The 13955-nt window shown below is 28.2% G+C and overlaps 1 protein-coding gene across 1 annotated transcript; it reads right to left on the bottom strand.

Annotated features, from left to right (window-relative positions):
• Positions 1-1141: 1141 nt before the first annotated feature.
• LOC145016457 (uncharacterized) lies at positions 1142-9950 on the bottom strand. The gene is made up of 6 exons (XM_078974768.1): positions 9767-9950; positions 9495-9669; positions 8170-9098; positions 6835-8052; positions 5376-6707; positions 1142-1203 (listed from the first exon to the last, which is right to left on the bottom strand). Exons 1-6 carry the CDS (start codon positions 9948-9950, stop codon positions 1142-1144), a joined length of 3900 nt encoding a protein of 1299 aa, XP_078830894.1.
• Positions 9951-13955: the final 4005 nt, after the last annotated feature.

The raw sequence follows: 13955 nt of genomic DNA, 5'->3' as shown, positions 1-13955 counted from the left end.
TATAATAGTTTCTTCATGTACCATTCTTGATATATATATATATATATATATATATATATATATATATATATATATATATATATATATATATATTCAGATTCATTTTAGACCATTCTAATTTTGTGAGACCGTAAGACCAAATATAAAAATAATTTTAAAATGCAAAATCACAGGAAAAATCCAAAAACTCTTTTTTTAATTATTATTTTAGGAACTTTATTTACCTAAAAAATTAAAAATTACCGTTTTTTTGAAAAATACGTGAAATATTGTAATAGAATATTACACTATACATATTTTAATGTTATTTTTATAATGTTACAGTATTCTACTAGATTTGTCAAGTATGTAGAATATTCTAATATTCTACTAGAATATGTAAAAAATGTATTTTTTTATTTATTATTTTTTTTGGTATTTTTTTTTAGAAAATATATATTTCGAAAATAATATTAGAAAAAATTTCAAAAATTTTCAATTATTTTACATTTTAAAAATGTTTTTGTTTTATCTACTAAATGAGTGGATAGGATTACGTTTCACGGTCTACCAAAATTAGGTTGTCTAAAATACACCTAACTATATATATATATATATATATATATATATATATATATATATATATATATATATATATATATATATATATATATATATATATATATAAGGTGCCAATTGTGTAATATATGTTGATAGGGACCATTCCTAAAATATATTTACACATGATTATTTTTAAAAAAAAATTGCAACTTTTTCAAAAAAAAACTCTAAATTTTTAATAGAAAACAATAATTTTTTTAATGAAGTTGCAATTTTTTAAAAAAAAAATAATTTTTAAAAATCAGTAAATTTATATTAAAAAAACTAGAATATTTAAAAAAAAAAATAAAAAAATAAAAAAACTCTACTTTTTTTAACAAAAAAATCAACATTTTAGGTATATATATTCATATTTTTTTCAAATGAATATATGCATATTTCTTATACTATAATATTCGTAAGTAATCATATAAAATCTTATTTTCATTAATGAATCTATAAACATAATAGTACAAGTATTTTATTCAATACAAAATAAAATATAAAAAATAAAAAATGTTACGAAGATTCACAATGTTATCATTTCCTCGTATCAATATTTTCATATTTTCTTCAATTTTTCACTTTTCACTTCATCAATATTTTCTACTAATTCTTCAAAATCTACAAGAAAATTAAAAAAAAAATTATTAATGCAAGAACACTCACAAAAATACACATGCATATATCATATAAGATTTACATGTGATTTCATATGTGAATTGCATATGATTTACATGTGAATATATCATGTAAGATTCACATATGATTATATCATGTAGCATTCATATGTAATTATATAATGTGATATTTCATATGTGATTGTATATTTTACGATTCAAATGTGAAATTGACAATAAAATTTTAAAAAATAATTAACGAAGAACACACATAAAATGGATGTGTGCATATAGACGTAATCCATATGTGATTCATTTGTGATTAACATATGAATCACATGTAATTCATATGTTATTAACTTTTGAATCACATGTAATTGATATGTGATTCATTTGTGATTTACATGTGAATTGCACGTGATTAATATGCGAATCACTTATAATTCACTCGTGATTTACATGTGATTTATATGCGAATTACATATGATTTAAATATGTGAATCATAGTAATTTATGTGCCATTCACTTGTTATTTACATGTGAATTACATGTGATTCATATGTGAATTACATGTGAATCGCATGTAATTCATATGTGATTCACTTGTGATTTACGTGTGAATTACATGTAATTCATATGTGAATTACATGTGATTTATACGTGAATCACATGTAATTCATATGTGATTCAATTGTGATTTACATGCGAATTACATGTGATTCATATGTGAATTACATATAATTTACATGTGAATCACATGTAATTCACATGCGATTCACTTGTGATTTAAGTGTGTTACTCACTCATGTATACCATTATCATTGAAACAATCATGGGGGAAATACCATAATTCACTTGTGATTTAAGTATATCACTCACTCATGTATACAATTATCATTGAAACAATCATGGGGGAAATACCATAAAATCCCTTAACAAAATTGATATTTTTTCAAGAATTGTGCAAACAGTAATTATTCTCTATCCGATTACATCATGTTTATACCAAAATAATAATAATAATAATAATAATAATAATAATAATAATAATAATAACAATATTTATTTTTTGTAAAAAAGATATATATATATATATATATATATATATATATATATATATATATATATATATATATATATATATCTGTTATATTTTTATTAGGTTTTTACAAGTTTTTAAAACATTTTTTTGTTATAATAGTTATGTTAAATTGTATCAATTACACAATTATAACCAAAATAAAATATTCGTATATAACTATCTCGATTTAATTGTTATGTTAGATAAACAACATTGTATTAAAGAAACAAAAATAATAAAACAAGAAACTTACTGCAGCTCTTGAAGCATGGTAGCATACTAAAGAAACATCTAGTAACAAGAGACAAACATGACGTGCTATCCTCTATAGAAAACAAACTGATCAACACAGTTGAATAAAATACCTTCACAAAATTGATATTTTAATTTATTTTCTTACCTCATCTATTGGTTCAATATTTTCTTACCGAATTGCATAATCAGTACCCTAAATACAATGAAGTCAAGATCAATATATACAAAATAACTATCCCAAATTCGAACAACTAGAATGAGATCAAGATCAATAATTGCAAAAGGAAATTACCACTCCATCATACTCAATAGGGTGTCCAAACAAGCTACTATGTATAACAAGTTAAAGAAAACAAACTTTTTGCCACTAAGTAATACAAAATTTAATTCCAAATTGTAGTTACTTGAGGAGGATACAAAATCATGAATGTGGCTAGAACGGTTAAGAGCATAGCAACTGGTTGTAGGTAAAACCATAGAACCAACGATGCATGTCTGATAAAGGAAAGCTAGAAATGAAACAAGAAAACGAAGTTTTCATTCAAAAAAAAAACTGATATACAGTAAACAATTTGCTTCTTAATTCTTATTGAGGTGAGTAAATAACTACAAATTCATCAATTACCTGTAAAAATGGTTGAGAAAAAACTGATCATTAACAACTTTATAACATATGTTAGGCCTTGGGTATTAAGAAAATACATGCACACCAGATGCTCAAAAGGCTGCAGTAATCCATCTACATTGTATTATGAAAATTTATTTGTAGAAGACGACTAGTTTCTGACATTATATTATATACTCAATAGGCTGTAGTCTTCCACAAATAAAAATGTCTCACACATTTCTCAAAATATAACCAAAAAAATTCTTCAAAATACTAAATTGGACTTGGTTCATCATTCATGAAGTCAAAGTGAAGTTAACATGTGATATTTCTCATTGAGGCATTTCATCGAACATGTTGAGTGCAAACAAATATCCATATTTTTCAATAACACAGGTGTCTATTTTTATACCTACAATCAACACAAGGATTTAACTCTTCTTAAAAACATATTGACTAAACAGACTCAGCTTAATGATTAGGCTAAAACAATTCATAAAGGTCAAACAAAGGTCAGGAGTCAACTATAGAAATAGATGATACCTAAATTTTGATCGACAAGGGATCATCTTCTTTGTTCAGGTCTCTTATCTATAGTGGAGGCCGAGATGAAGTCGGCAATTACGGTGTACTCCGGGGAATGAATTGATGAAGGATAAATGATTTAAAATCAACGTATCTTCAGTGGAGTTTTTTTTCTGTGTAGAACGTGAGATCAAGGAGTTCAACAACATTGAATTTTCGATCGTTGGGGGATTTCAGGTTCGTGTGAGTAGAAGAATTTCAGAATCGAAAGCATGGAATTGGAAGAAGGATTGTAGGTAATTTGATGGAGGTGAGTCGTCGAAGGATGGATCATAGCTTTGAGAGAGAGATAAGAAAATCGGGAGGAAAGAGAGAGTGATGAAAATGTATTTAATCAGATATTAGATTTAAGAATACTTTTATTCTTATAATACCTCTGACTGAATTAATTAAGATACCCCTCCTTTTTTTGTCTACTTATTTGCAAAAATGCCACCTTGCATCTCGGCCCATTCTTTTTTTGATCCAACATTCCACCTTTAGTTCTCGGGTTCTCGAAAAACTTTGAGTTCTCAAATGATCCTTCCTCTCTCTCTTATATATATATATATATATATATATATATATATATATATATATATATATATATATATATATATATATATATATATATATATATATTCTACGGGGCCAATCGTGTAATATATGTTGATAGGGACCATTCCTAAAATATATTTACACATGACTATTCTATATTCATACTTTTAGACACTATGACTTCTAGTAAATTAATTGGTAATAACACATGCAACCCAATTCTTTTATTATAAAAACTTTTTCTTATTTCATTAAAACTTTATATATTAAAGTGACAACCAAGGTTCCAAATAACGTTAGATGTAATTTGATGGTAATGTAAAGCCTCAAACTTTTACGAGTTGTAGCGAGCCACAAAGTTTATAAGTCGTGACTTTTGTGTGTGTGTGTGTGTGTGTGTATATATATACTAGGTTAAAACCCGTGGAACCCACGGGTGCTGTTTTTGAATTGAATTTAAAAATTAATTATTTAATAAAATATTATATCAATAATTCTGATAACTTATAAATTGTAATATTGAATATTTAAATAATTTTTTATTGGTAATTATTTAATTACTAACTAAATGGGAAGTATTTAATTAGGAATGAAGATTTTTGAAAACTATTTTTTTTTATTCATCATTCTAATTGGACATATGCAGATGATACAATACCAATGTGTGTAATGAAATTAACATAAAATACAACAATACGTAATTATAAAAAAATACAGTAATATGATGGATTAAGTGTGATTTCCTAAAATTGAATAAAACGACGTTACAAAAAAGTTGGCTACAAATTTCGAAAAACTTCCTTATAAACAACATTGGAAGTTTTATTTGTGAGTTTGCCATCTTTATCTAAAATTAATAATTTTAATCCCTCTCTACTCTGAACTCTAGATAAGGCAACATACAATTGTCCATGTGAAAAAACTGGATCTTTCAGAAACAGACCAACCTTTGACAACGATTGTCCTTGACTTTTGTTAATAGTCATTGCAAAACATACAGCCAAAGGAAACTGTCTTCTTGTGAATTTGAAGGGAATCTTTTTTTCTGATGGAGTTAAAGACATTCTTGGAATAAAAGTCCGATTTCCAATATTAGTTCCAGTTATTATACGTGCCTCAATAACACGTTTGCCCAATGATAACACCTGTAGTCTTGTGCCATTACATAAGCCGTTTTTCTGATCAATATTTCTCAGTAACATTACTGGAACACCAATTTTTAAAACTAATTTATGATTTCGTAAACCGGATACTTTGAGTCCATTTAATACATCAGGAGAGTATAGATTTGCATCAAATTGATCATGGAGAAATTCGGATTCACATATGCAGTCTGAACTTAAATATTCAACTTGATCTCCTGGAAACTTCTTAAGTAAATGGTCGTTTATTTCCTGGACAACTTCATTTTTTGGAGCAAGTATCGCTCTTTCTTGGAAATAATTTATATCGCTATAGTACTCTAAAATTGAAGGATATACAAACTCAATTAAGGAACCTATAGGATCATGTGAATCATTAATGAGAATATCATCCGGAATATCGATAATCGTTTCACCGTCGTTCGGACCACCAAGTTTTCCTTCTCCTATATCCAACAACCAATTTGCAAAATCTCTTATTTTTCCTATATCTGATTGATCCCTTCCAACAGTTAGCCTCATGTTTTTTGTTAATCTATGGACTTTGCAATGTTCCCATAAATATGAAGAACTCAAAGAAGCATTTACAATGTTCTGTCTACTGCCACCCGGCACAACAGGTAGAATTTGTCTAAAATCTCCTCCAAAGACAATAACTTTCCCTCCAAATGGAATATTTGAGATGGTTGAATTTACGCACCTTAATAAATCCTTCAAAGTTCGATCTAAAGCTTCAAATGCATGCTTATGGACCATAGGTGCTTCATCCCAAATTATCAAAGAGGTTTTCCTTATTAAGCTTGCCAACTCACCGTCTGGATTTATGTTACAAAAATAATCCTCTGTAAGCTCAAATGGAATTATAAATCGAGAGTGTGTTGTTCTACCACTGGTCAATAATAAGGAAGCAATACCACTTGAAGCAACATTTAATACAATATTTCCTTCAGATCTAATTGCTGCAGATATTGTTTTCCATAAAAAAGTTTTACCCGTTCCACCATACCCGTAAACAAAGAAGACACCTCCTTTATTTTGTTGAATAGTACTCTTGATGTTTAGGAAAATGTTCCGTTGCTCATTTGTTAATGCAAGAAACATACGATCATAGTCATTCTTTATCACGGGAATGTCGTAATCTAGTTCCTCGGTGATAAGTCGATTGTTTGAAGAAGAAACGGATTCAACATCTGGGTATGGCATGTTTTTGAAGTTTTTGAGAGTAGAGTTGTTTCGAAGTAAAATTTGTTGTATTTCGAACAAAGTTAAGTTCTTAAGTTCATCTACTCCGAGAGACAATTCTGCACGAAAATATTAAATAATTAATAAAATACGTGGTTGATATTTAATAATTTCATTACTAATTATTTAATGGGTGTTGAAAAATAAAAATAAATTAATTTTAAAAAATAAGAAAAAATGTAATACCTGCTGACTTAAATCTTCGTCGTTGGCTATATAGAATTCCATCTGCCAAATATCCCCATGTATTTTCCCAAACGATCTCTGATTTAGACATACTATTACACATCAACAATGTAGCAAATAAAAAGCGTAGATAAAAACCAGATCCAGAATGACTTGCTTCTTTAATTGCATCAATGTATTCCTTGTCATCATCTAATAGCCCGAGTGCATAACAGGCATCTCTAAAAGAAGAATGTGTTTCTCCATTTACCGTGCGAATTTCATCAAATGATGTTGGTCCTTTTACTTTATTTAAAAGAATCCTTAAGAAATATGCTTCACCTAGTTTAGGTGAAACTGAATGAATTCTACCGATGGCTTTTCCTACTTTCCTTCGCTTCCAAAACCGACCATTTAATATCCAAACAAACTTTGTAGGGAATTCAACATATGTGAGTTTTCGTGCTTCACTGTCGATTACATTACACTTCATCCAAGCTGTGAACTTTGAAGCGGCAACAGAAGGTTTGTCAAGAACATCATCAATATCATCATCTTCGCCATATACAATCTGTTGTTGATTAGGAAGATGAAAAGGTAGTCTAACAACAGAAGGATATCTGCAATGAACATCATATCTAAAAATTCGCCATGATGCTTCACATGCTGATAAATATCTACAATCGTAATATTCAGCTATTTCATCGACCGCATCATTATTTTCACATTCATTGTTGGTTGGTACAACAGCAACTGTAGCTCTATCAGGACCCTTATTTATGTATTTAAACAAATACTTTATAGAAGATCCCTGATTGCACCATTCAATATTAATATGTGCCTGATATCTTTTCAATAGATATTTGTTGTATGGAACAACATTTCTATTATCCAACCTTACACCTGATTTTTCTACAAAATGACCATCGTTTCTTCGCCTATATAACGGAAAACCATTCTGATCAACAGACGAATGATTAATGAATTGTTTTGGAAAGTTTTTAGAGCACTTTTTATCCACCATGCATGGACAATTCATATTTTCAGCTCCACATGGACCATGAATCATAAACTCATTTACAAGTGAATACAATTCAGGATCTTCAATTCTGTCTGGTATCTCTGCTGAAATTATTGGATCGATAAGTTCAACAGTTGGTAGCTTGTTGTCAGAATGCATGAATAGACATATATGACTATGCGGCAAACCTCTTTTTTGAAATTCAATGGTATAAACATCTGTAAAAGAATTTGACAAAAAATAAAAGAGAATGTGATTAGATATCAAAACATATTTAAAATATAATAATAAGATCAATGTTTTATAAAAAAAATTAAAAATATAGTTTTAATTACATGCTTGAACTTTGCCGAAAATTTGATTCTCCCTTAAGTCTTTAATGAATGCATCAAGCTTGATCTTAAACAACCTACATAGTATATCAGGTCTGTCTTCTGGTTGAAGTGAAGTATCCTTAAGAAACCTTTTAATCTCAGGCCATTTGGGATTACACGTAAAGGTTATGAAGAAATCAGGATATCCAAACCATTTACATAGTGACATGGCATCCAAATAGTTTTGCAGCATATAGCGTGCACCTCCGGTAAAGGATGAAGGTAATATGACACGTTGGCCGACATTCGAGATATCAGTCGTTCCTTGAGCTTTTTGGTTACGTAAATTTTCATAAGAATCACATCTAAGAACATGTTGTTGCCTACGTATGTAGTACATTCTCTCCGTTTCCATCATAGTATAGGCATCTACCAGAAATTGTTGAAACAACCTTCTTGAATTAAGTATGAGAGAGAACGAATGATCTCTGTCTTGAATCCTATAAGCGAAATATTCTCTCATTGTACATTTCGCACGCTTGCTGTTGGTCGTAAATGACACACCTCTATGAAGAATGTCAACACTATAACCATCATCCCCATATGGAAATAGCAATGGATATTGGAGAGGAAGGTACGAAGGATGCAATTCACTGATACGTTGTAGACAACCATTTTTTGTTTGAACGACGATATCCCTCTTTTCGATTGAATCCGAAATGTCACCAATTATTAAAGCAGCAACCTCAGAAGCAGTCGGTAGGTTATATGTTCTTCCATCTTGCTCCCTTCTCCCGATAAGTCGTAATTTCATATCAACTTCTGGATTTTTTTGAAAAGTATCTCTTACCATTCTATAAGATCTAACCAAGACATTATTTGAATCCAACATCACCTTAATATCTTTAACAATATCACTATCAGTTGATGTTGATTGATCTTTTTCACCACTAAAATAAATAAATTTATACATAATATTAGTAATATATACATAATATATATATATATATATATATATATATAATAATAATAATAATAATAATAATAATAATAATAGATTATGAATAAGAAGTTTGAGAAAATACCGAAAACATCTTTGTCTATTTGTAATTTCGTTGTCAGTGTCATAAATGTATAACTGAGAGAATTTTGGTTCCGATCCTTTTGCTGGCAAAAGACTTCCAATACTATGATAATTTTAACCACCCAATCTGAAAATGTAAGGAGCGTTTCCTCTATTGATTGAAGAGTCAATTTTACCACCCATCGACGTGAAAGAAAACAGTAAATTGTAACGTCGAATGTTTTTCATGAAGTGTTTGCTTTTTGAATCCATATTTCGAAACATTCTTTCATAAGTAGGGGGTGCATTCTTTAAGTGTGGAAGTTGAACTTTGCCGTAACCACAACATAATGAATAATCCGTGTTCCCATTTTCTTTACCTCTAATGGATTCATTTCTCCATAACTTTGCACGACATGTTTGACATACAACATCTTGATCACCATGATCCAAATATTCTGTAAAATAAAAGCGTTAGAATAAAATATCAATGAATTTTATAATTATATAGAACATAGTATCTGAAATGTAAAATGGATTTTATTTTTTCATTACCATTTGAGATACCAACTATACGATTTTCATTGTTCACTTGATGTATATTTTCTACATCTTCTGTCAAATCAATCAATGGGATAGGGGATAAATGTCTTATCTTCGTTTTTAATTTATGACATCCTGGATTTAACTTGATTGATGATGAAGAAGTTGTTACTGTAGATGCATTTTTTGATGTCATATCATTTGAAAGTACATGGTACTGTCTTTTCTTTGCTAACTTGGAAGTGATATATTTATCGAAACCAATGTTATTTGAATAAAATAAAAATAAAATAGTTAACTAAATAAATAAATATTTACATAATGGATAATAGTATATTTTAAAAATCATAAATAATTACCATTCGTAATGTTAGATAACGGATTTATAACATTTGTAATGTTAGAAAATGGAGTTCTAACATCTGTAAAGGAAGGACAGTATTGTATGGTTGTGTTATGCTTTGCAGGTGTTGTAAATGAATTGACATTTTGAGTTTGACAAACAATGTTGGTTGATTGATCTGCAAATAGAAATAACTTATAAAACTTGTAAATATATGTATTCAACTATATAACAGTAAAAGATGGAATATAAAATACTAATACGGTTATAGTTAATGGTTTTTTTGAAGAGATGCTGTAATGATATACTTGGAACGTTTGGTATTGTTTTTATTTTCTTCATCTTTTATTTTCCAAATATATTTTTCTTTGTCTTCTTTTCTCTTTGGCCTGCATGTGTTACATGTTACTGTTGTTTTCTGCATAAGAAGACATAGGTTAGGAAATGAAATGTGAAATTATGTACATAATATGTTTATATAATACAATTGAAGTTAGTTAGAATTAAATAAATAATGATAATAAAGTAAATGTATTTAAAAAGTTACCTTTATTAATTTGTTTATTAAAATGTTAGCGTCATGACTCATCATCCTCATTTCCAACCTAGGGTTTATTCGATTTAAATCTACTGTTTCCCCAATTTCAACCAATCGTGGGTTCGGATGATATCAGGGGTTAAAACCCTAGATCTCCATGGAATCAATGAAGGTAAAATTGTGTGATACACGATAATCGTGATGATTATAAATTGCTTATTGATCTTATGTATCTATTCAAGATTATTTTTTTACAATTAGAAAAACATCTATTCCAGCATATTGATTATTGTTGTAAATTTCAACCATAAATTCATAGAGAAAACAAAGTGATCTAAACTGATAATACTAACCTGACATAGGATATGGAAATCTTGCAGGTAGAACTGGAATGAGGATTACAACTTTAATGAAGCAGTTTGATGTAAGCTTAATGAAAAAAAAATCGCAGAAACAATTGAACATTAAGAAGACGAATGAGGTGTTTCAAAATTTTGGATTTCACGTTTTGAATTAAAGTTATATGCTTGAATATTGGAAAAAGATTACGATTATATGATTTTATTGTTGTTGGATCTTTATTAGATATAATTTTCTTCCTGATTTTTTGGAATTTAAAAGATTACAACTAAAAATTAGTTTAATATTCAAATTTCATCTAAAAAAGGAGTATAGAATATTAGGAAATAGTTGGTTGAATATAGGTTATTTACAGAAGATAAGTAAATATGTTGCAACGATTACAAAAATGTATGAATTAATTTTAGAGAATCAAAGATATAAATTTTGTTTACAATTGGTTATTGATTATTTATTAAAAATAACATATTTATCGTGACAAAATAATAGTTATTCTAAATAATAGACATAAATGTTCCATGTTTAAAATAATCAACATAAAGATGCGAATGTGATTATGGTTAATATTCATTATTGGAGTCAAATGCAGTTCACGTGTAAAAGCAAAAATGTTCGCATTTGGTAATACAAATCAAAATTGGGTTTCGCATATGAGGTTATGGATTGGGGTTAAAGATGCGAAGGTGATTATGGTTAATATTCATTTCGTATTTGGTGAGACAAATAACTCAAATGCGAATGAACTAAAAAAAAATGACTGGAACATGCGAAGAAAGAGGGTGAATGAAGAATGTGAATTTTACAGTAGAATGCGAATTGGGGAAGAAAGCTAAGAATTTCGCATTTTTATTATACAAATTGATTGATTGATTGATTTGTCTTAATTGTTAATTGCGATATATGAAATACTTATCAAGTTAGGGGCAATATGGTCATTTTGAAGTAAAAGAAGCCTTGGTTATTAAATGAATCATACGAAGGATCTGTTATTTGATTTAGGTAAACCTTATTTCCTATTTCCATTTTCTGCAATAAATTTAATCATTATAGAATTGTAAGGAAAATTAGCAACCTTTTAAATTAACAGCAAATCAAAGTAAATGAAACAGCAAAACAAAAAAACAAAAAAAAACATATTGTAATAGTTAAAGCTTTGAGGTTGTATGGATTGGGGTTAAAGATGTTCGCATATTGGAGTCAAATGCAGTTCAAGTGTAAAAGCAAAAATGTTCGCATTTGGTAATACAAATCAAAATTGGGTTTCGCATATGAGGTTGTATGGATTGGGGTTAAAGATGCGAAGGTGATTATGGTTAATATTCATTTCGTATTTGGTGAGACAAACAACTCAAATGCGAATGAACTAAAAAAAAAATGACTGGAACATGCGAAGAAAGAGGGTGAATGAAGAATGTGAATTTTACAGTAGAATGCGAATTGGGGAAGAAAGCTAAGAATTTCACATTTTTATTATACAAATTGATTGATTGATTGATTTGTCTTAATTGTTAATTGTGATATATGAAATACTTATCAAGTTAGGGGCAATATGGTCATTTTGAAGTAAAAGAAGCCTTGGTTATTAAATGAATCATACGAAGGATCTGTTATTTGATTTTGGAATTGGGGCGAATAATCGAACGATTTGGAGTTGCGAATTTGATTTTGAAAAGCCAATCAGTTGGGTTCGCATATGAAAACAGATAAGTTTTGATTTTATAGAATAAATTTAATGACCATATTGCCAATCAGTTGGGTTCGCATATGAATTCCATTTTCTGCAATAAATTTAATCATTATAGAATTGTAAGGAAAATTAGCAACCTTTTAAATTAACAGCAAATCAAAGTAAATGAAACAGCAAAACAAAAAAAACATATTGTAATAGTTAAAGCTTTGAAGAACAGTTTTTTTTAAAGAAAATAAAGTTCTCATTTTTATTACTAATTTCGTATTTTGTAATCATTTTCATTAACATTTACGTCTTTTAAACTGAAAAGATAGAAGAAGAACATGATTAAGAAGAATTAGCAAAAGGAAGAAGAAGAACATCACTAATAAAATGAAAAATGATAGAAACTGGTAAATCAGACAATTAAGAGGTTAGAAATATTAGTAATGCTGATATTTTAATACACTAACCTGATATTATAATTTTTGAAGCGTTGCAGAATCAAGAAGAATGAAGAAGAATACGTTTGCAAATATTACTATGGAGCAGAATTCGTCTGGAGCAGAATGGTAAAAAGAAAATAACCGTATGAATGCTATTTACGTTTGAATAAATAAGAATAAAAATTAAGAAGATTACGTTTGAAAAAGAATAATATTGCAGATTTTTAGGGATTTAATTTGCAATCAAAATAAACAAACTTTCAAAATTAATGCGTGTTTTTCGAATCTGAAGATTGACTAACATATTTGTTTACAGATTTTTCCGGAATTATTGAATTTGGATTGTATGACATTTACGTAAATATAGATGAATAAAATGAGCGGGAAAACTCTATTTTGGAGGTCTTATAGATTGACACGTGGCAGAGTTCTAATTATTTATTAGAATTACGATATATATATATATATATATATATATATATATATATATATATATATATATATATATATATATATATATATATATATATATAAGTAGATTCATTTATTCTAACAAACTATTGTGTGGATGAATGAACCAATTAAAATTTTAATAATTAATATAAAGGTATAATAATAATCTTAACTATGCTTAATTATGAACCCTACAAAACCACACATGTCGTCTCCTTCGTTTCACATCGAACCATTACAGCCAAAAACTTCATTCCCATTCCCTCATTATACGTTCTTCCTTTGAATTGATCATCGAAAATAAAAAAGAATAGGTGAAACATTGATGCTATCAGTATGCAATTATTACTCCCATATTATTTTAAAATAAATATCAAATTGGTAGTTGTTGG

This window comes from Lactuca saligna, chromosome 9 (assembly GCF_052625555.1).
Source record: "Lactuca saligna cultivar CGN05327 chromosome 9, ASM5262555v1, whole genome shotgun sequence".
In the NCBI taxonomy this organism is placed as follows: domain Eukaryota; kingdom Viridiplantae; phylum Streptophyta; class Magnoliopsida; order Asterales; family Asteraceae; genus Lactuca; species Lactuca saligna.
This window is presented reverse-complemented; position numbering and strand designations above follow the sequence as displayed.

Bases quoted from the DNA above. Each gene is read 5' to 3' on its own strand.
- LOC145016457 (XM_078974768.1), bottom strand. From the start codon at position 9,950: ATGACATCAAAAAATGCATCTACAGTAACAACTTCTTCATCATCAATC. The intron at 9,670-9,766 runs GTAATGAAAAAA...TTTATTTTACAG, and splicing joins TATAGTTGGTATCTCAAATG to AATATTTGGATCATGGTGAT. The intron at 1,204-5,375 runs GTATAATAACTG...ATTTTCTTGTAG, and splicing joins CAAACGTGTTATTGAGGCAC to ATTTTGAAGAATTAGTAGAA.